General features: G+C 46.9%; 1 protein-coding gene across 1 annotated transcript; it reads right to left on the reverse strand.

Moving 5' to 3' along the window:
* Window positions 1-1,625: 1,625 nt before the first annotated feature.
* LOC142309949 (glutathione S-transferase P 1-like) lies at window positions 1,626-23,169 on the reverse strand. Its single transcript, XM_075347421.1, has 7 exons — window positions 23,056-23,169; window positions 11,321-11,356; window positions 10,630-10,736; window positions 4,833-4,920; window positions 4,603-4,706; window positions 4,416-4,523; window positions 1,626-1,993 (listed from the first exon to the last, which is right to left on the reverse strand). Coding segments are annotated over exons 1-7 (633 nt in total). The 5' UTR covers window positions 23,057-23,169; the 3' UTR covers window positions 1,626-1,804.

The following is a 23,169-nucleotide window of genomic DNA, read 5'->3' on the forward strand; positions in this document are numbered from 1 at the left end:
CTGAGTCTGAAGCCTCTCCAGACTCCCGATCCTGCACTCGGGTTTTGCTAGGAATGGTAGGTAGAGAAAACCCCTTCAGGGACTCCCTGGGCCTCTGCTCTAATGACAACCCCTGAGACTAGTTGCAATGTCTGGTGCTTCCTCTGCAATAGTCTTCTGGATACAGAAGTTACACAACTTTTTCTGACTGTCAGAGGCTAGCAGGGATTTACATAAAAGCACTTTCCTTGTGTTTAGTCTTTTCAGACCTCTTCCTAGGTTTGTCCTAAGAATGAGGGAAGAAGGGAATCCCTATTAATGGGAATAGATAACCCCAAAAGACACACACCCACCGCTGGCCATACGGTACCGGGTCAGGCGGACGAGTGGGTCTCTTGGGACTCCTGCGGGAAGCGGAAGACCTCGTCGGGACGTCCCCCACTGGAGAGACTACCGCCGCTCCCACGATTCTCAGTTAGCTCACGCTCCTGGGATTCTTCCTGAAGCTCCTCCATAGTAAATCCGGATTATGAGCACCGTGGATAGCCTCCTTCTTCCTTATGTCCTGGAGGCGGCAGAGAGAGGCGGTGGGCAGCGCCATCTTGCCGCCCACTGCACATGCTCAGAGGAGACTTCCTGTTACCGCCGGACCCAGAACCAGAACCCGACCGCAGTGGAATGGTCTGGACCATTCGGCAACAACTAGCGATCTCACAACAGGGGCCTGATTGCTGGTAGGGGGGGGGGGGGGGTCACACAACGAGATCACTGGCGAGATAGTTACTGCGTCACAGAAACGATGATGCAGCAACGATCTCGTTAGCTGTCTCGTTGTGTGTGACGGGGGCCTTAAAGTTTCTCCTTTGAGAGATGAGCTTCAATCCTTTCTGACCCCATTAAGATTATACAGAGTATGACTATGGCAGACTGATTTGCTTGATGCCCCCATTAGATTGGAAGAGTTTGAACAAGCTCTATCCTCCATGTTTAACAAGTTCCCAGGGATAGATGGTCTGCCGAGTGAGGTGTTTAAACAGTATAGTGATATTTTGATGCACAAATTAAGAGTTCAACGCAGCACTTGAAGGAAGGCTGCCCCCTCTATGAATGAGGCTGTCATAGTTGTGATCCCTAAACAGGACAAAAACCCAGCTCACCCGGAGTCTTATGACCAAATCTTGTTACTACCTATAGAGGTAAAAATCTTAACTAAGGTCCTGGCATATCTGATTTCTAAAAGGTCTTACATTCATTATACACTCAGACCAAGCGGAATTTATGTCAAATAGGTTAATGGCAATTAATATCAGAAGGCTTTATCTAAACATGCAATTCACTTCAGGGTGGTGGTTTCGTTGGACTGAGGCAAAGGCTTGGATAGTGGGAATACTTGTGGGTGGTCCTGTCAAATCTAGGTTTTGGGGAAAAAAAAAAAAAAAAAAAAAAAAAATTGTGTGCTTAACTGTTGTACTCTTCTCCATAGGCCAGGGTTAAAACAAATGGCTGAATCTGAGGGCATGTGTGCGGCGGGAAGGGGGGGGGGGGGTGTTGGGGGCTGAGGGCCAGTGGTGACACCTGCCAAAGCTGGTAAACACTGATCTAGTTAGAAAATTGTAAAACACACAAAATCAATTTACAATTGAGAGTGCTTGGATCAATTTTTTTTATTTTTTTAACTTTTAATATTCCAGGATTCAGCAGTAACCACTTCACACTACTTATGTTTAGTTATAACCTACAAAATGTGTTAACAGAATGAAAAGGGACAGTCATCAGAATCACATCTAGCTTCTGGGCCCATGGCTGGCTATTTTTCTTTCAGCACTTACTGCTTGCCATTGCCATTGATTTTTCTGTTCTTGTGGGCATCACTGGAGAGATAAGCTTCAAGTTTGGGACGGCTACTGATGCGCTTCACATAGGCAGAGAGGAGTGGAAAGGCCGACAGGCAGTCTGGAGCCAAAACAAGATGGTTGTTCAGAAGATCCACGAAGTTATAATCAGCAAAGGAAATCTTTAGGGGGAGGGGGGGTGAAACAAAAACAGAAGATTACCTATTAGCAGTCCATGACTTAGATCATTGCTATGCTACATACCCCTTTCCAACATGGAAATAGACAATGTGTAATCAGAATCTGCGATTTTCTGCATCCTGCTAAAAATTACTAAATGCAGGTCAGTAGGCCTAACTGGTTTTTGATAAATATTTACAAGGTCAGGTCCATCCTTCATTGCAGAAACATTAAAAGCCCTAAAACAAGGTTGTGAAGGTAAAAAGCTTCATTCTAACATTTAAAATTTTCACTGACATTCTTAGACGCAAGACATTAGGTTTTTCATATTAAAATAATTGGAGGGTTTTTTGACAGCATGATTTGTAATAGTAAACGCCATTATTTTGGCGTGTATATAAAATTCATTAATCCCTTAACCAATGGTGGGTATAGCACGTCATGATGCAGGAACTGACATGTCAGTCATGGATTTAAACTAATGCTGTGTAAAAACAGTGACAGCTCCTTGCCGGCAGTGGTCAGTGACCACTACGGCGACCCATTTCAGCCAGTCCCCACTGTTATGATCAGTCAATTTGCTTGACTAATCACAGCATGTGATTGAAATATTAGCACTTTGCCCACACAATCACCAGAGGAGCTCAGATGAGCTGTCACTGGCTCAGTATCATGGCATCTAGAGTGAAATAGCGATCACAGCAAATCACAGGTTGTGAGAGTGTGCAAGCAAGTCTGACAAAAAAAAAAAGTTTTATGTTCACACTACATCCGATCAGACTTAAGGCCCCGTCACACTAAGCAACATCGCTAGCAACATCGCTGCTAACGAACAACTTTTGTGACGTTGCTAGCGATGCTGTGTGTGACATCCAGCAACAACCTGGCCCCTGCTGTGAGGTCGTTGGTTGTTGCTGAATGTCCTGGGCCATTTTTGAGTTGTTGCTCCCCCCGCTGTGAAGCACAGATCGCTGTGTGTGACAGCGAGACAGCAACAACTAAATGTGCAGGCAGCAGGAGCCGGCTTCTGCGGAGGCTGGTAACCACAGTAAACATCGGGTAACCAAGAAGCCCTGTCCTTGGTTACCCGATATTTACCTTTGATACCAGCCTCCGCCGCTCTCACTGCCTGTGCTGCCGGCTCCTGCTCTGTGCACATGTAGCTGCAGCACACATCGGGTTAATTAACCCGATGTGTGCTGTAACTAGGAGAGCAAGGAGCCAGCGCTAAGCAGTGTGCGCTGCTCCCTGCTCTGTGCACATTTAGCTGCAGCACACATCGGGTAATTAACCCGATGTGTGCTGTAACTAGGAGAGCAGGGAGCCAGCGCTCAGTGTGCGCTGCTCCCTGCTCTCTGCACGTGCGGTGGTAACCAAGGTAAATATCGGGTTGGTTACCCGATATTTACCTTAGTTACCAAGCGCAGCATCTTCCACGCAGCGCTGGGGGCTTGTCACTGGTGAGCTCACCAGCAACTCGTGTAGCCATGCTCCAGCGATCCCTGCCAGGTCAGGTTGCTGGTGGGATCGCTGGAGCTTTGCAGTGTGCCACCTCACCAGCAACCTCCTAGCAACTTACCAGCGATTCCTATCGTTGTTGGGATCGCTGGTAAGTTGCTTAGTGTGACGGTACCTTTATCCTCACTCAATGCCATTCAAACACTGCAAGTGGCTCATGCAGGCCTACGTACTGAGTGTACCTAAGCACAGCAATCCACGTGCAAGTGGTGTTCATATGTGAACAAACAACTCCAAACTCTTTTGTATTCTGTGTTTGGTATGAACACACACCTTGTGTTTGCTCATCTCCATTCAAGATGAGTCTTGGGGTAAAAGTGTACATGTGGGAAATGTTAAAGAAAGGTAAACCACAAAATGGTTAAAGGCATAAAAAATATTCAAAGCTTGAAAATTGTGATATTTTCAAATTTGTAGCCAAACCACGCGGACAGACAGAAAAGGGCCACTGTGCAGAAAAAAAAAAAAACAAAACAAAACAGTAATTGGGCTTTTTGCAGTCCAATAACTCAAGATCTTTGCTCCGCCAACCTCTATCAATTCTAGTGCATTAATTAGAAAGTCACAAAGCCATTTGACACCTATGTTTTTAGGTATATTTCTGACAAACACTGAAGTTTTGGAAAAACTAGTTTAAAGATGCATTCAGGGACCATAGCCAGAGACTAGACTAGCGCCACCACTGGGCAGATTCTATTCTGTGCCAATTGTTGACAGATTGGTCGGTGGGAAGGGGGGGGGGGGGTGCGCCTCACTTTTTCATATGTGAGAGACCACACACACACACACTTAATCTGGCCCATAATAAATGCTGCCTAACATTTCAGCAGCACTGTATTACTTGTGTTCTGCTCTTATGGGAGCTAGAAAGTTTCATCCTAGTAACATGAATAAATCAAGTCTCACCTCCCCTGCTGTAATGAAACTCTTCCCCTCATTATTGGATGCAAGAAGACGTTCAAAGTGACCAAGTTCAGTAGGTAGAGCCTTAATGTAATCATCTTTTCCATTTTCCTAGAAACAAAATGAAATCACATGCAAGTCTAATGAAAAACAAGATATTAAATAGATTAGATTTCTGGCTGCTACTCACGTAGTTCTGATAGATCAGTCGCAGATATTTAAGGCGAAGATCTTCTACCCCATCATTTACCATGTCTATGAGTGTTGCCTCGCGAGGATTTTTTCCATAGAGTTCTACAGCCCGTTCATAGTACAAAAAAAAAAAAAAAAAAAAAAAAAAACACATACAGAAGAGATTATGGAACTCAATTTGTCACCAGGTCATAGAATAAAGGGGGAAATGCAAATTTAAAAAAGTACCATGATTCCTGGCAAGATAGCGCAAAATGGCATTTGACTGATATAGGGTGAGATCTCCATCTTTAAATCCTGGAAGCTGGCCAAAGACCTACAAAGAAAAAAGCAGTAACTATAGGATCATACAGTAGATTTCTAGCTCCGATTTATGCAGTTAAAGAAGCACTCAAATGTATCCTTCTAAGGGCTCATTCACATGACCGTTCCGTCTGTCCTGGTCAGTTCCTGGTTTTTTTTGCGGACCTACGGAAAGGACCATCTTTTCAATATCTTGTGTAGGATCGGATGGCACATTGAAAAACTTCGTGTGCATCCGATCAAAAAAAAAAAAAAACCCACTGGTGCCGTATGTCCATTCCGTTATTATGGAACATGTCCTATTCTGTTCCGTAATAATGGACCGTGACTCCATACAAGTCATAAGTCAATGGGCCCACAAAATCCCTGGAAGCCGCACGGAAGCACTTCCGTGTGACCTCCGTCGGGTGCCCGTGCAAGTCTGTCCCGCTCCCTGCCAGCCCCGCACTGCAGTGTGTCAGTGTCTGCCCGCACTGCAGTATCAGCCCGCACTGCAGTATCAGCAGCTTCACACTGCAGTGCGGGCAGCCGCTGGGATGACAAGTGCTGCTGTCAGGAGGTTAGATGATATCATTACCTGCTGTGACGATCTCCTGCACTCCTAACGTCAGCGCCGTCACTGCCTTCTATGCCCGCTGCGTTCTCACATCAAGTCTCGCGGGCGGCCCGAGACAGTCACGTCATGGGCTCCCGCGATTCATCGCTGTGAACGCGGCGGACAAAGTCAGTGACAGCGCTGGCGTTAGTCACAGCAGGTAATGATCTCATCTAACCTCCTGATGGCAGCGCTAGTCATCCCCTGCAGTGACCTGGGCTGACCTATTGATATTAACTCAGGTCACTGCACTACTCTCCCAGCCAATGGGGAACATTCTGTTCTTCACTTGACTGGGACAGTGACTATGGATCGTCGTGGGGCCCCCTTATTGGATTACGCCAGACCCGGATTTGATTGTTCTTTTCAATAACTTGGTGAAAGAGGGAATGTTTTGGGGAGTGTTTTTTAAAAAAAAAAAAAAATTATTTATTACTGACTGGGTTAGTAATGTCGGGTATCTGATAGACGCGTGACATCTCTAACCCCAGGGCTTGATGCCAGGTGACATTACACATCTGGCATCAACCCCATATATTACCCAGTTTACTACCGCACCAGGGCAACAAGATTAGTTGGGGCAAAGCACCAGGATTGGCACATTTAATGGATGCGCCACTTCTGGGGTGGCTGTAGCCTGCTATTTTTAGGCTAGGGATCGTCCAATAGCTGTGGTCTGGTATTCTCAGACTAGGGAGGTCCACTGTTTTCTACTTTACCTTGGCTGGTGATCCAATCTGGAGGGGGGACCCTGTGTTTGTTTTAAATTATTTTTTTTAAAAACAGCATTGGGTGCCCTCTGTTTTGGATTACCAGCCAAGGTGAAGCTGCCAGCTGTGGTCTGCAGGCTGCAGCCGTCTGCTTTACCCTAGCTGGCTACAAAAGAGGTGGCACCCCACTTTTTTTTTTTATTTATTTTTTGGCTAAATACAAAGCTAAGCACCCTTTAGCGCCACATGAAAGTCACTAAAGGGTGCCAGCTTAAAATATGCAGGGGGGGGGGGGGGTGTGTGTGTAGGACATTATATTTGTCTCATCTATCTCTGTTCATTCAGTCATTCCTCTATCTATTCATCTCTATATCTACTCATTCATTTATCTTTCTTGCTGCTTCCATTTTTTGCGATCCGCAAAAGAAACGGAAGGCACACAGATGACACGGACCGTATACAGAACGGATGTCACACGGATGCATCCGTGAAAAAAAAACGGACCGCAAAAACAGAATGGTCATGTGACTATAGCCCAATATATTGAAGTCATTGTATGGCACTGTACTTTTGATTGCCCTTTGCCTAAATAGAACAGAGAAAAAAAAAAAAAAAGTTATGGGGGGGGGGGGGAAACAAAAAAAAAAAAAAAATAAAAAACACAAAAACAGCTGTGGGTGAAAGTGTAAGGCTGGAAACACATCTATGTGAGTAAAATCGGTCCGACTGGGCTGAAAAAAAAAAACAAAAAAAAAAAACTCGGCTGATGTTAGTTCACGTTAGGTCCAAGTGCAACGCAAGTGCGATGCTTTTTCTGAATAAATTAATGATTTTACTAGCGTGTGTAATGCATATTTTTTACTATGTCATCTGCCATTCAGCTCTGCTACATGGCCGCTGACAGCAGACACAGACAGCCATGTAGCAGAGCTGAATGGCAGATGACAGACACAGACACAGCCGCACAATCAGAATAAGCTCGGGTGAACTTCACCCGACTTCATTGTCATGCCGCGGCTCTCTGTGCCGCGTCCTGATTAGCGGTCACCTGTGAAGGACTCACCGGTGACAGCTAAACTCCTGAGTGACTAAAGTTAGCAGCCCTCTCATATACTCACCGATCCCCGGCGCGGCGCTGCACGGAGTTCACACTGCTCCGGCGGCTTTTACTATTTTGAAAAAGCCGGCCGCTCATTAAACAATCTCGTATTCCCTGCTTTCCCCGCCCACAGGCGCCTATGATTGGTTACAGTGAGACGCCCCAGTGACAGGTGTCTCACTGCACCCAATCACAGCAGCCGGGTCTATACTGTGCAGTGAAATAAATAATTAAAAAAAATGGCGTGCGGTCCCCCCAATTTTAATACCAGCCAGATAAAGCCATACGGCTGAAGGCTGGTATTCTCAGGATAGGGAGCTCCACGTTATGGGGAGCCCCCCAGCCTAACGATATCAGTCAGCAGCTGCCCAGAATTGCCGCATACATTATCGATTTACCCTGGTGCGTTGGCAAAAATCGGGGTAATAAAGGAGTTAATGGCAGCCCATAGCTGCCACTAAATCCAAGATTAATCATGTTAGGCGTCTATGAGACACCCTCCATGATTAAATCTGTAAGTTACCACACACACATTACCAATTTAATAAGCCCCAAAAAGCCCTCCACGTCCAGCGTAATCCACGGACCTCCAGCGTCGTTTACAGCTTTGCTGCATGGAGGTGACCGGAGCTGCAGCAGACACCGCCGCTGCTGTCACCTCCACGCAGCAAATGAGGTGAGTAGCGCGATCAGCTGAGCTGCCACTGAGGTTACCCGGTGGCCGCCACTGGATCCAGCAGTGGCCGCGATTAACCTCAGTGACACCTCAGCAGATCGCGCTACTCACCTCAGTTGCTGCGTGGAGGTGACAGGAGCGGCGGTGTCTGCTGCAGCTCCGGTCACCTCCATGCAGCAAAGCTGGAAACGACGCTGGAGGTCCGTGGATTACGCCGGACATGGAGGGCTTTTTGGGGCTTATTAAATTGGTAAGGAGGGAATTTGTTTTTTATTTCTAATAAATGATTTTTTCAGGTGTGTGTATTTACTGTAACTTACAGATTACTCATGGAAGGTATCTCGGGGAGACGCCTGACATGATTAATCTAGGATTTAGTGGCAGCTATGGGCTGCCATTAACTCCTTATTACCCCGATTTGCCAACGCACCAGGGCAAATCGGGAAGAGCCAGGTACAGTCCCAGAACTGTCGCATCTAATGTATGCGGCAATTCTGGGCGGCGGCTGACTGATATTGTTAGGCGGGGGGGCTCCCCATAACGTGGAGCTCCCCATCCTGAGAATACCAGCCTTCAGCCGTATGGCTTTATCTGGCTGGTATTAAAATTTGTGTGGGGGGGGGGGGGACTGCACGCTGGTTTTTAATTATTTAATTATTTATTTCACTGCACAGTATAGACCCGCCCACCGGCTGCTATGATTGGGTGCAGTGAGACACCTGTCACTCAGTGTGGGGGCGTGTCTCACTGCAACCAATCATAGGCGCCTGTGGGCAGGGAAAGCAGGGAATACGAGATTGTTTAATGAGCGGCCGGCTTTTTCACAATAGTGAAAGCCGCCGCAGCAGTGAGAAAGCCGTGCAGCGCCACGCCGGGGATCGGTGAGTATGAGAGAGGGGAAAATGACCGACAGACTGCGAGAGAGGGACAGAGATAGTGACGGACCGACAGAGAGAGAATAGAGACCGAGAGGGAGAGACCGACTGACAGAATAGTGATTAACAGACATTGTGAGACATCGCTCGTTTCCAGTGTTTTAGGAAACATGCGAGAAATGTATTTAGAAAATCGCATGTCACTAGGATGGTGTGAGTGCCGTCCCGTGACATCCGATTTTTTACACGCTCCCATAGACTTGCATTGGAGAGACTCGCAGTAGAAACTCACAAAAAAGCAGCATGCTGCGATTTTTCTCTCAGTCCGATTTGGACTGAGGACAAAAAAAAAAAAAAAAAAAAAAAAAAAAAAAAAAAAAAAAAAAAAAAAAAAAAAAAAAAAAAAAATCGCAGATGAGAGCCGAATCATTCACTAACATGTGTCCGATTCCAATGCGAGATTTTCTCGCATTGCTCTACTGCGAGAAACTCGCAAGTGAGAAGCAGCCCTTAGTCACTTGTCAGACCTACTGGAAAATGTGGAATTAATTGGCTAGAAAGGCAAAAATGAGCAATTGTAAGTACACTGTTCTAATATGATGACTGAAATATATTGAGGATAAAAACTGATGGCTCTGTTTTAATAGCAACATTGAGCATGCAGAGCAAAAATTCACTATTGAATAGAAATAGTAAAATGACATGTAAAGAGACCATTTTGATCTGCACTCCTAAAGATTATGCACATGGTGACTTTTCTCATGGTAATTGCTGACTTGCTTCTCCCAAATTCACCTATAAACTGTGTGCCTGCACCATTTTGGTCTGTGTAAAGTCAAAAATGGTCTTTTGCCTTTGGAACTTCAGCATGTTAAGGCATTAAAGGGAACTAACCAGCAAGATTTTCATATACAAAACAAAGCCAGTGGAGATTAAATTGATCCTGTCTGAAGAAATTCACTTTGCTGGGGTTTTTTTTTTTTAAACCACCATTTGAAGTTGTTAAATTAGATTTTAGTGCACAAGGGCCACACTGTCTTCTCCCTGTCCAATTCTCCAGCCCCTCAGCTGGTCTTCAGTCTGAATGACAGGTCACTGGTGAGATTTCACACAGGAAGGTCATTCACAGGCCAGAGGCAGGCGGAAGGGCTGGGGAATCACAGACAGGGAGGAGAAGACCTAGTGTACAGTGTGGGCCCTGTGCACTAAAAGCTAATGAGAAAAAAAAAAAAAAAAAAATATATACATACACACACACACACACACACACACACAATCGCATTAGTCGCAGCATGCTGCGTTTTCTCGGTCCGATTAGGGCTGAGAAAATAAATCGCTCATGTGTGCTGACACACAGGCTAATATTGGTCCGAGTGGAATGGAATTCTTTTACCGTACTCCACTTGCACCGATTTTCAGGCCGTGTGTTTTAGGCCTTACCGCCATGTCTACATATTCATGATGACATTGTATCAAATGACCTATAGATGTCACCAGAATTTACAATATAAAAATCGCATACCATTATGAAACCCCTGATACAGCTAGTGTATTTACTTTGAATGTACATGTAAGACTGGTTCGCTAACAATTTAGAAAATTCAACCCTGATCTTAAAGTGACCTAGAGCTCATTGAGAATCATAATTCTGATTTACATTTTAAAAAGTACATACACCAGCCTCATTATGTCTAACAGATACTCAATAATGCTTGTGAGTTTTGTAAGACCTGGTGACAGATCAGATTTAAAGGAATTTCATCTCACCGCCTTGCACTTCAGCTCTCCCTTCATCCAAGTGTCAAATGTTACAACTTCCTCCTTCCACTTTATTCCTTGGTCAGCCATGAGCATCCGCATGGCTTCACAACGACCTGTTAAGACCAAATGACAATTTGTACATTGGGGAAGGGATGCGGTGATCCCAAGCTGTAATGTCTGTATATACTCTTGCTTCCTCCATGCCCCAGGAGATGTGGTATGCTCAGACCATATTCTTGAGACCTACAGCAGGGGGCACATTTATAAGATTTTCTCAGAGCAGGAAAAATTTTTTTGTAATAAAAGGCTGGATCTTTTTTATTTTAAGACCCATTGATTGAAATGTCCATTGTTCATGGGAAAACCCCCATTAACTCTGTTTGGAAGCCTTACTTACTGGAGCATACTAGTCAGACCAGCGCACCATGCCAGCAAGGTCTGCTCAGGGGCTGGAATGATATTGTAATGCCACATAAGCCCTGCAGCCAACTGCAACAATTGCCTTCTTACTACTTCAGTTTGTCCAAAGGTAGAAGCCTGGCAGCCAATGTCATGCCAGCAACAGCATTGCTGGAACAGTGCCAGTACAGGACGTCATTTTACAGTGGCACTATATTTAAAGGGGGTTGCCCAGGTAGTAGATAACACCTGTTAAATTTATTTCCCAAACCCTCCTTAAGGAAAACGCTATACTTACCTCTTACATCGAAGTAAATGATGGAGTATTCAGGCACTAGAGAGGGAGAGAGAAAAATAAATAAATAGTAAAACTTAGCTGAACATATTGGATTTATTCATTTTACACCCAAGGTTCTCACACCAAGGACATAAGTGGTATTAATGAAATCCCCCACCCCCCCGAAAAAGTGTCATTACGAGAGAACTAGTCTGATGCCCATACATCCATCAATGTATGCTGCTGCTTGTAGCTCATGGGTCCCCTGGGGATATGCAAGTGATAAACGTTCCCGAGGCTGGGCACCAGGCTAGAAATCAGAGATCCAAAACGCAGCTCTGAGGCATGTGCCTTAATAGATGAAAAAGCCAAAGTGGCGGCATCCATTGTCCAAAAGGTATACCGACATTACAAGTTTCTTGTAGGTAAAAAATAAAAAACAGGTAGGCAAACGCTTTACCTCAAAAGAATCAGCTGTGATTCTGTGCTGTAATGTCTTTATACTTTTACCTTCTTCCCTGCCCAGAACATGTATGATCAGACCATGTCCCTGTATGGTTGCATTACATAGCAGGGCCACATTTAGACATATCTTATCTCTGTACAGGAATGTATAACACCTCCCAATTGAGGAGCTTATTAATATTCCAAGATCTATTGAGTAAAGTGAACTTTAAAATTTACTTTGTTGATGGGAAACACCCGTTAAGAAAAATTAATTAAATGCCTTCTTTAACCTGCTTTGAGTTGAATATACAGTTAAGGCTGGGGACATATGGCATTAATGCAAGTCTAATCACATGACACTCTGCTCCTGCTCTGCTGCAAGTGTAAGCCGAGCGTCATGCGATTGTTATGCCACTGTTCTGTGATCCTGGGATCACAGCCGCGGAGGAGGGGGGCGCAGGTGGAGGAGAAGGGAGAAATCTCCCCATCTCCTCCCTTGTTATTTGGTGCCATTCTTGCACTGCACTCGCATTGCAACATGTAATGAAAGTGCAATGCAATGTTTCGTTCACACCCATAGACTTTTATGGGTGCGAGTGAAAACTAATTTTATTCCTACCGCAGCATGCTGCGATTGTTTTCTCGGTCCGATTAGGAGTAAAATTGGTCCGAGTGGAATGCGATTTTTTTTTATCGCATTCCAATCGCTCCGTTTTACTTGATGTGTACAAGTAGTCACGAGACTAGGCCTTGTTCACACCAAATTGCCATCATGCACCATTCCCCAGGTAGAGGATGGATATGCCATCAGAAATGTACAGAAAAAAGTCAAATGACAAAATGTCAGATTAAGGTTCACCCAACAAAAGAACATCAATTCCCCATTTCATAGACACTTATGGCCACCTTTCCTCTACCAGTTTGGAGCAAAAATAGTGAACAAGAGTTACTGGGTCAGCGTTGCATTCACTCAATTATGAGCACCTTTCCTGATTCAAACCTCATTAGCAGTGACACCTCAGGAACATCTCAGGCATCTAGTACTGCAGAACTGGACATCGAATTACCATCTTAGGCCGGTTTCACACATCCGGCTTGTCGCCGGTTTGCCGGATCCAGAGCTCTCCCATACAGTGACTACAGTACAGTGACAGCGCAACAAGCGCCGGTCACATGCTGTCATGTGACCGGCGCATGTGACCCGGAAGTTACAGCGCTGTCACTGTACTTTGTACGGGAGAGCGCCGGATCCGGCAAACCGGCGAAGAGCCGGATGTGTGAAACCGGCCTTATGAAGTGAAAGTTTACAAGGGTTATAGCAGCGTCAACCACTCACGTCTACAGGCCTTGTGTGGTACTGCTGCAAGTAATGGGCCTTACAAAACTACATTTCTTTAACAGCATCAGATTAACATTTGTAGGGTAGAGTAACCTCACTAAGGGTCAGTGATCTTCCAACAGTCTGTCCACACCTAGAGAAGCATGGAGGTTTGTAGATCCCACATGCAAAAGCAGGAGCTGCAACAACATTTGTCTTGCGGTTGCTCCTCTCCCGGTTTGTGCCGCAGGTCCAAGTGGTGGCTAGCTGCTAAGGTTTTGCAGCTGACTAAGTGGTGGAATACTGCCAACTTTCTACTTTTAGAATAACTACTGCAGTAACCTTTTACTATACATTGTTCTTGCCAATAAGTGGGATCAAGAGTTGTGCCAGAGGTCACTCATAACTGGTTAATGTTTGGATGAAAATGTAATACATTACTACCAAGTGCTCCAATAAAGAATGCCTCACTTTAGAGATTGTAACTTCGATACTGAGTCCTTTTTACAGTAATGCAACAGATGAAACAAGGACGGACACACACACACACACACACACACACACACACACACACACACACACACAAATAGTTTGTCTGACACACCCGTGGGTTGCGGTGATGAGATGGTGGCACCGCCGCTGCCTTTTGTGCAAGTGCCCGGGACCGATTGTGTGGGGCAGCAAAATTGTATCCCCTCCACGGGTAGGGGAGGTGTAGTCCTGGTGCCCAGTTGTAAGTGGGGAGCAGTGCTGGGGCGCCGTCGGCTTGTTGGACCAGATGACACCGGTGTACTCAGGATTGAGAATAATCCACACAGTCTGTACTGTAAACCAAGGCCAGATGCCAGTTGCCGTTGGAGAGGTGTGATGGTCCCGCACACGGGTTAGCAAGGTAGGGACCCTTCCTCCTGCACTTGTGTCTTGCTGTGTGTTGATTTAACCCGCTTGGAACGGGGAAAAAAAAAAAAAAAAAAAATCTGCTCCCTGTGGCTTTGTATAACAGAGGGAGCTGTGCCCACAAAATCTGACCCTTGGGATTTCAGTGGGATCTGGCAGACAACCTATCCATGCATTGGCTTCCGTTTCACTCTCTGGGCTTCTGGAGAACAAGGCCTGGAATCTTGCTCCCGACTGGTGAATTAACAAGGGTCTTGCAACCTTCCTCGTCCTAGGGTCCAGGTACCCCGCCTGTGCACGGCCTCCAAACCTGATTCCCGCTGTCAGTCCTGGCGGACTACAACCCTGCCACGGTCCCACTTCAGGTCTCCCGCGACCGGGATCTCCGTTGCCTGTGGACCTACACTGCCGTCTGCCACCTAGTCAGTTCTCCTGTGGTCCAAAGGCTCCAACCTTTGACCACTGCCACTTCAGCTCCTCACTCCTCAACTCTCCACTTCAAACTCCAAACTACACTGACGTGTTCCCGCCCGTGACACCTCAAGACCCCTAGGTGGGCGTTCCCATCCGCCTGGTCCCACCCACTGGTGTGTCCCTGTTGTCATGGGGGGGTGGCTAGGCTTTGTGGCTGGTGTTCCTGTGTGGGATGTGGTATTGAATCCCTAGAAGAGGCGATTCCTGTACCCTTGGTGGTGGGGGGTTTTGGGTGGGTACAGTCTGACTACCTGGTTTTGCCAAGGTCCACACAGTTTTTTTTCTGCAGCATTTTTCGTGCCAAAATATGTGGTTGTGTGCAGAAAATCTGTACACAAATCTGCTAAGTGGGCACATACCCAAATAGGAAAGCCAGTATTCACTGAATACACATTTTACTTATATAGGAGATGACAGTTGGTGCTCAAAGTTCTATGGAGAATTTTAAATGGTCGTCATACCAAGGACACTTGCAGCAGAAGGTCTGCATCTGCTTCTAGCTCTTCCGTCATTGAATATGAAAATCATCAACTGTCACTTCCAGTGGCGTAACTAGAGTTTGATGGCCCCGGTGCAAAGTTTGGACCGCCCCCTCTCCACCGACACTCAGGTACAGGATTGTGACGGTTGACACTTGGCTCTTTCCCTCAGCACCCAGCTTTCCCATGCTCTGCTATACATCTTTCCCTCAGCACTCAGTTTTCCCATATCAGATCATGGAAAGCTGGATGCTGAGGGAAGGAGCCTTTTTCCCTCGGCACAGAAAAAAAAAAAAAGTTTTCCTTACCCCCCCCCCAGTATATAGTTCTCCAAATACAATAATGGCCCCCACAGCCTTCCATATAGTATAAAGGGTCCCACATAACCCTTCTATGAGAATGCACGCCCCATAGGCCTCCATGTATAAGGTTTCCTTCATATTATGTAGTGGCAGGCCCCATAGGCTGCTGGCTACCGTGCACTCAGATTTTAAAAAAATAAATATATAAGCCCTAACCTCTCCTTGTTGCTACGTCCTCACCCCTCACCTCATTCCCCTGCGGCTCTGGTCAGTGTCCTCCCGCCCTGCACTGCAGTCTGAGCCAAGGCTGCAGTCGCACTGTGATGTTGAGAACAGGAGGAGAATGGAGCGGAGCGCGCGCGCGTGCGTGCGTGTGTGTGTGTGTTTTGAAGGGGGGGGGGGGTCCGATGCCACCACTGACACCGGGCCCCCTGACTCAGTGGCCTGCCACAGAACAGCACAGCTCCTCTCAGAGAGGAGCTGGCTGCTGCTCTGCGGGCCTGGTCGCGATGGCGACCCCTGCGACTGCGGTAATTACGCCCCTCTACACTTCCTAAGTAAGTGGAGTATAGGTCTTCACACCTGAATTGAGGAAAAACTCAATACAGGAGGAGAAAGGAGACAATGTATCTGTTAAGATACACATTACAAAGTTCCTGATATAGATATATATCCACCCACCACCATGTTACTCTATGTGGCAGCTCCCATGAGCCTTTTTTTCTCAGCCCTAATTGGATGGAGAAAACAACAACTGCAGCTGCTGCGGGTGGAATCAGATTCATTTTCACTTGCACCCATACAAGTCTATGGGTGTAAGAGGAACATTGCATTGCACTCCACATTACACCAGTGTAATGCTAGTGCAGTGCAAGAATCACATCAGCTGATAATGGTGGAGATAGGGAGATTAGTCCGTCTCTCTGTAGCACCCGCCCCTCTCCACAGCTGTGCTGACCATTGCAGGATGCATCACAGTGGCATGACACTCAGCTTACACTCCAGCAGAGTATCATGCGATTCACTTGCATTAATGACAGCGTGGCTGCAGCCTTAAGTTTCATTTACATCAGGGATGGGGAACCTCCGGCCCGCGATGACCTTTCCTGCGGCCCCCAGGCATATTCTGAGGGACCGCACTGCTCAAGCAGCAGCCATGTCTTGCTAGCTGCTGGCCCTTTAAACCTCACAAGCAATACACGTCCATCAACCTGGAAGCAGCCCATACACCAGAGGAACATACTTTCTGGGCAGGGTAAACCTGCCATGTGCTCTTGTCCCACAGAAGAGGAGCTGCTGCCCTAGCGTCCCTCAGGTTTGTGTCCCCAGTCCCCTGAGCGCTCCTCTGCGGCTTCCCCTAGGCATCTGTGCCCCCCCAAACCAGGCCTGTGTGTGCCCCCCCAGTGCTGTATATACCACCGGTGAAGTTTGTGCTCCCCTACCATGTCTGTAGTCTCCACTGATGTTTATGCCCCCAAGTGATCTATATTCTTCTCAGCCCTCCCCAGTTATGTATATGCCCTCAATGTCTACTGGAGGTCTATGAACCCCAGCCTACCCAGTCATGTCAATGCCCCCAGCGTCTACCGTGATGTATATGCCCTCAGCAGTCCCACTCGACAAACCTGGTAAGGCAGTGTGAAAACCAACTAGATCAATATCGCCTAATATCACAGCCGCACCAAAAACAAGAAGCTCCATCCGCCACAGTGAGTTAATGGTTTGACTAAATATAGTAGGGCAATTTTCACATTTATAATTTTGTGCGGCCCCTGAATGATGGTACAAATTTTCAAATGGCCCTCGGCAGAAGAAAAAAAAAAATAAATAAATAAATAAAAAAGTTCCCACCCCTGATTTGCATAGGCTGACCAACAGCACTAAATGATTGTTGATCAGTAAACATTTAGACTTGTATGAGCAGCGAATTGTGACTGATGGTGCTGCGTTGCACCCTCCGCCCGACTGATCAGTCGTGGAACGACTGACCGCCGGGAGGGAGCGCAGCATGTAACGTTTTTTTGAGCAGCGCAATCCGTCGGATTTCCCTGCGCATGCTCTCTGGCTCCCCTGCACACGTCACCAGCTTTGGTTGGTTACCCCGATATTTACCCTGGTTACGGTGCAAGGAGCCAGCGCTAAGCGGTGTACGCCCGTAACCAAGGTAAATATCAGGTGCTTTGCTGTACCCGATATTTAGTCTGGTTAAGTGTGCAGGGAGGCCGCACACTCTGCCGCACAGCCACTGACATCCTCAGCGTCTGGCCCCGCCCCCCGCTCGGCTCCGCCCCCTCCCGCATTCAGCATGTATACACTCAGTCACCTGTCCTGCAGTCCCTTCGGCACTGACGTCTTCAGTGCCACGCTCAGCTCCACACCCCCCCGAACTCCGCCCCCTCGCGCTCCGCCCCCCGCACAACGGAGTCCGACAAAGAATCTGTTGTCATCATTGTACAAGCGCATCAGTCACAAGCGTCAAGCGACGCATGTGACTGATACAAAACAACGGAAATGTGAACTTAGCCTAAGATGTGGTGTAACCAACACCTGAACTCCACCCACTTTAAAGGGAACTTGTCACCACTTTTTTCGGCCTTCAAGCTGCAGCCCCACCACTGGGCTCTATATACAGCATCTAACATGCTGTATATAAGAGCCCAAGCATGCTGGGTAGAACATAAAAAAACACTTTATAATACTCACATAGGAGGTCGCTCTGGTGCACAACAGTCGGATGGGTGGCGCTGTTCTCCGGGATTGGCGCCTCCCCTTTCGGCCATCTTTGTCTTCCTCATTCTGAAGCCACAGTGCATGACGCATCTAAGTCTACACACAAGCCAGCATTGAGGTCATGCGCACTACAATAACTTGATCTGCCCTGAGCAGGACTCATGCAGGCGCGTGTGTATTACGTAGAGGCGTCATGCACCGCGGCTTCAGAATAAGGGAAGACCAAGATGGCCGAAAAGGATGCTCGGTCCTGGAGAACGGCGCTACCCATCGAACTGTTGTGCACCGGAGTGACCTTCTAGGTAAGTATTATAAAGTTTTTTTATGTTCTACATGGCAGCCTGGGCTCTTATATACAGCATGTTAGAATGCTGTATACAAGAGCCAAGTCACAAAACTTTAGCATAGCCTTGAGTTGTTCCTAAATATACAACTTTCCAAAGCGTTTTACACTAGAATATTACACCCATGTGTGCAGTAAAGCTATGTGTATGATATACAGGCTACACAGAAACAAAAACAATTGATCAATTTTAATTATTACCCATTTTCACATTTTCTGCATCTAAAGGCAGGGGGTACATGTTCTAGAAAGCTGAATCCTACAGTCTAAAGAAATACAATAATTTGACACTCAAGTGTTCAGGAGCCTAGTAATTGTAATTGGACCAGAGTCTTTAATTTGGCATGACCCTCCAGTACAGAGGGGCATCTCCTTGGTACAGCTGGGGATTACGCAAAAGTATGAAACCTTGATATTTTACAACGGTTACTCAATGCAACTGAACCGGTTAAGCAAGTGTATTAACTTCTCTAATAGGGATATCTGCTCACAGCTATAAGCATGTAAAGAACAGTAAGGCTATGTGCGCACGTTAGCATTCTGTCCCTGCAGAAATTTCTGCAGCGATTTGAACAGCACACGTGCGCTTCACATCGCTGCAGAAAGTCCGTAATGGAGAAAAAAAAAATAGCAGCAGATTCCATGCGCTCTGAGTGCAGCCCCTCCCATAGACAGAGCGGCGACTGCATGCAGAGCGCAGGAAAGAAGTGACATGTCACTTCTTAGAACGCGCGCTTCGGGCAGCAGCCGAAGCGCTGCGTTCTAATACGCCACGTGCGCACGTCTCCTGCATAATCTTCATAGATTGTGCTGGGACACAGAACACATGCATTTACGCTGCGGTGCAGATCGCAGCGTCACTGCATGCAAATATGCAACGTGCGCACATAGCCAAATACATGGACGTGCTACAGCTTTTTGACCCCACAGAAACCCTCAGACACATGAAGCCTTAAATTTGGGTCAGGAGACTCACAGCTAGATCACACATTGTGGTCCCTCGCATTAAAGGGAAAGGACACACATCCCTGGTCGTGAAGGGGTTAAGGTGTGTGATCCTAGGGATGCCGTTTTGGGCACAGATATTTTTGTGAAGCCTATAAAAATATAAAATTTAACCTGCATAATAAGTGACTTAACAAAGCAAAAAAAAAACCCACACAATAAAACACACCTAAACTGGCCACTGCAGGAATGTGATAGCCCATTGCTGAAAGTGAATCTGTCAGCCAGTTTCTGCTATGTAATATGAGGACAGCATGCTACAAGGTTAAAAAAAAAAAAAAAAAAAAAAATCCAGTCAAGCCTCTCTTAGGCTAAGTTCACACATCCTGTGTTTTGCATCAGTCACAATCCGTTCGCCTTGGGGAATTACGGTAACCTGCAAAATATTTTGCAGGAATCCTGTATTTCCCCATAGACTTCTATTAGCGACGGATTGCGACTGATGACCCTGCGTTGCATCCGCTGCGTCGCGGTCCGTCGTTTTGACTGACCGCCGAGCGGGGAGCAACGCAGAATGTAACGTTTTTCGGGCCGTCAAAATTAACGCGCCGCGCAGGAATCAGTCGCCATCCGTCAAGCTTGTAATGCATGTCTATGGTGCTGGATTCCGTCGTAATCCGTCTTACAACGGAATCCAGCGCAGGATTCCGTCATGCTCTACTGAGCATGCCCAGCATGCTTGGCACGCCCACTGGGCTGTCCCAAACACAGACGGATCATGACTGATCCGTCAAAAAACGGACGCACAGCGGATGTAACGGACGCAACTGATCCGTTTTTTCACAGGATTCCTGTGAAAGGAATCCTGTGAAAAACACATCAGTTGCATCAGTTGACATCTTGAAAATGACTGATCCGTTGCTGACGGACCTGACGGATTGAAAACACAGGATGTGTGAACTTAGCCTTATCAGGCTGTGTATGTAAACTGAAGGCTTTACCTGGCGATTGTCATTGCTAGGCTGGTGCACAGCAGTCCACCACATTGTCAATGTACACTGCCTATACAGAGCCCGGTGTGGGCAGGGCAGCTCTCCTGCAAGTCTAAAAACTGCCAAAACCGCTGAACTCCGTAATTAATACATTGTTGGATTCACGGTCTCTGCCTACATCATACTGCTCTCAGATGATAAAGCATACACCTGCTCACAGATTCCCTTTAAAAGTAAGGTATCGGGGGGGGGGGGGGGGGTTATTTTTGTATTAAAAAAAGTGATTATGAAATCAAGTATTTTTAATACAAAATGAAAATCGCTGCTTATTTAGTTTTTATTTCATTCTAATTTTACTGGAGGCACTGGGGGCCATGCTGGATTTGCTGTGTGTGTAACGACAGTTACTCCTTTATGGCAGCCCCTGTGCATAGAGAACAGTGGTCGGGATCCGACCCCCATCAGTAACGTTACAGTAGGCGTCTGCTGTGACCTGGACGCGCCCCCTTTCCAGATCACAGAAGAGAAAGGATCTCAGCGCCATTATTGTGGAGCTCACAGCGTATGCTGTTTGCTCCACTTTACCCCTGTCAACCGCCAGGATGTGCGAGTACTGGCCGCCTCCCCTCCCCCCGTTACCGTCTCCAATGACACCCCCTCCCTCCACTCTCCCCAGCCCCCGCTACTGCCGCCGTTACCATCTCCGATGACACCCACTCCCTCTGCTCTACCCAGCCCCTGCTGCCCCTCCCCCCCGCCGTTACCATCTTCGATGACACCCCGTCCCTCTGATCTACCCAGCCCCCGCTCTGCCCGCCGCGCGTGTGACACTGCATGTGAGTACCGCTGCTGCTACCGTCTACAAAACCCCCCCGCTCAATGTATCTAATCCTCTCCTGTGTGATACTGTCTGCTGAGCTGTGTATCTAATCCTACCCTGTGTGATACTCCTGCTGTCCTTTGTGACACTTTAGACATTTCTGGTCACCAACAAAATGGCTCTGCACTGAGTCCCTGCATGCCATTCTCTGTTATCTGTTGTAAATACTCAGATTAGGAGGGGGGAGGGGGGGGAGGTGTGCCATCACACACAGGAGAGCAGACTCCGCCTACTTTACTGCAGGCTGTAATGTGAGCCTTTTCTACAGTGGGATTTCTGTAGGAATTCAGAAGCTGCTCCCCCTGGTGTTTAACAGTGGAAAATATCATATACATACATACATATTTTGCTCGATTAAAAACAAATAGTATTTAAACAAAATATTAAAAACACTGCTACTTTACATTTTTTCAGTTATGGATTTTTTTTTTTTATGATACCTTCCCTTTAAGCAGAAGCACCCCCATCCCCAGCCTTTCCCTCCTGCAGGTTGTTTGCTCCTGCCCCATTGACAGTTCAGACCAGTGTAATTTTGGCACTGCTGGCCCAACCTGCTTCTCCAATGCAAACATCATATGCAGCATTGACACAAGCTGGGATCAGGAGCTAACTGAACTCCAGCCATCCTAGCCAGATTCAGAGCAGTTACAATAGCATTGTGCAGTCAGCCAATGCCACTAGTCTGCAGAGGTGGCTGGAAAATGAGAGGGGGTGACCCACAAACCACCATACAGTGACCGTATGGTTCAGTCAGTCGGACACATTATGGCTATGTGCACATGTTCGGGATTTGCAGCAGAATTCTGAACAAATCTTGTGTTGACAGAAAAAGTAATATCCACATACAGTATTTTATGGGGGGGGGGGGGGGTTGGAAAAAAAAAAAAAAAACCTGTGCACATGAGACTTCAGGAATCACATTCACTTTGCCAGGACTAGGAAATCCTTAAGGGTATGTGCCCATGGTCAAGACTTAGGCTATGTGCACATGTTGCATATTTGTATGCAGTTACGCTGCGTATTGCACTGCAGTATATCTGCATGCATCCTCAGCACAATCTATGAAGATTGTGCATAATCATGCGCACGTTGCATTTTAGAACGCAGCGATTTGCATGCTGCCAAATTGCTGCGTTCTAAAAAGCAACATGTCACTTCTTTCGTGCGCTTTGGATGCAGGTCCCGCTCTATGGTGGGGGCTGCATCCAGAGAGCATGAAATCGGCTTCTCAATGCATTCATTGCGCAGTGTTTCTGCAGCAATTTGTAGCGCACGTGTGATCAAATCACTGCAGAAATTTCTGTAGAGACACAACGCAATGTAGGCACATACACTCACTGTGTCCTGGATGCAGCGAGTCCTGATCTGAGAGTCTCCTCAGGAGACCGCAGCTGCTTGTATCCATGATCAGGGGTCAGGGCGCTGCGGTCTCTCACTTCTGTTCTCAGTCCAATATGCAGCATAAACGCATGAAATTACGCAATGTGCGCACATAGCCTTAGGAGATGCAGTGTCCACACAGCCCAAGAGGAAAAAAAAAAAAAAAAAGAAGAAGGTTTTGCTTAACCAAAATGTAGAAGAAGGTCATACAGATTGCATAAATATGAAAAAGGAAAAGCTGAGGGATGAAGAAATACTTTCTGAAAGTAAAGAGGATGATTTTGCATATGCAGGTGTGAACGTGGCCTTCTAAGAAGTGCCCTAGTCCCAGCCTTTGGCCTCACAATGACGGTCAGCTAGGCAGCAGCACATGCAGACAGCCCCATCTATACACGTCAGTCACACAGGACAGCAGGCTGCAGACCCCTCAGGCAGGAGACTACACCCTCACAGCGCCTGGACGCCCATCGAAGAAACCGCTATAAAGCACTGATAAGCGCCCCTAATCTCCAGTAACACGCTGCCGGCAGTGATAAGAGCAGACACACCGCACAGACAATGCCGCCTACTTTTACTCTTCAGGTGCCACGCGAGACCAGGAGACTGTCACAGAGAGTTCGTAGAGCTGAAGGAGGATGAAGCCGAGAACTGAGGCTTTATAGGTCGTATGACGGGAGCAGCTG

The sequence above is a fragment of the Anomaloglossus baeobatrachus genome, chromosome 5 (assembly GCF_048569485.1).
Source record: "Anomaloglossus baeobatrachus isolate aAnoBae1 chromosome 5, aAnoBae1.hap1, whole genome shotgun sequence".
Lineage (NCBI taxonomy): Eukaryota > Metazoa > Chordata > Amphibia > Anura > Aromobatidae > Anomaloglossus > Anomaloglossus baeobatrachus.

What these genes read in the sequence shown, in the direction of transcription:
- LOC142309949 (XM_075347421.1), bottom strand. An exon ending in CTATCTTGCCAGGAATCATG is followed by an intron (nt 4,707 to 4,832) that starts GTACTTTTTTAA and finishes AACGGGCTGTAG; the next exon opens with AACTCTATGGAAAAAATCCT. An exon ending in GTTTCATTACAGCAGGGGAG is followed by an intron (nt 1,994 to 4,415) that starts GTGAGACTTGAT and finishes CTCCCCCTAAAG; the next exon opens with ATTTCCTTTGCTGATTATAA.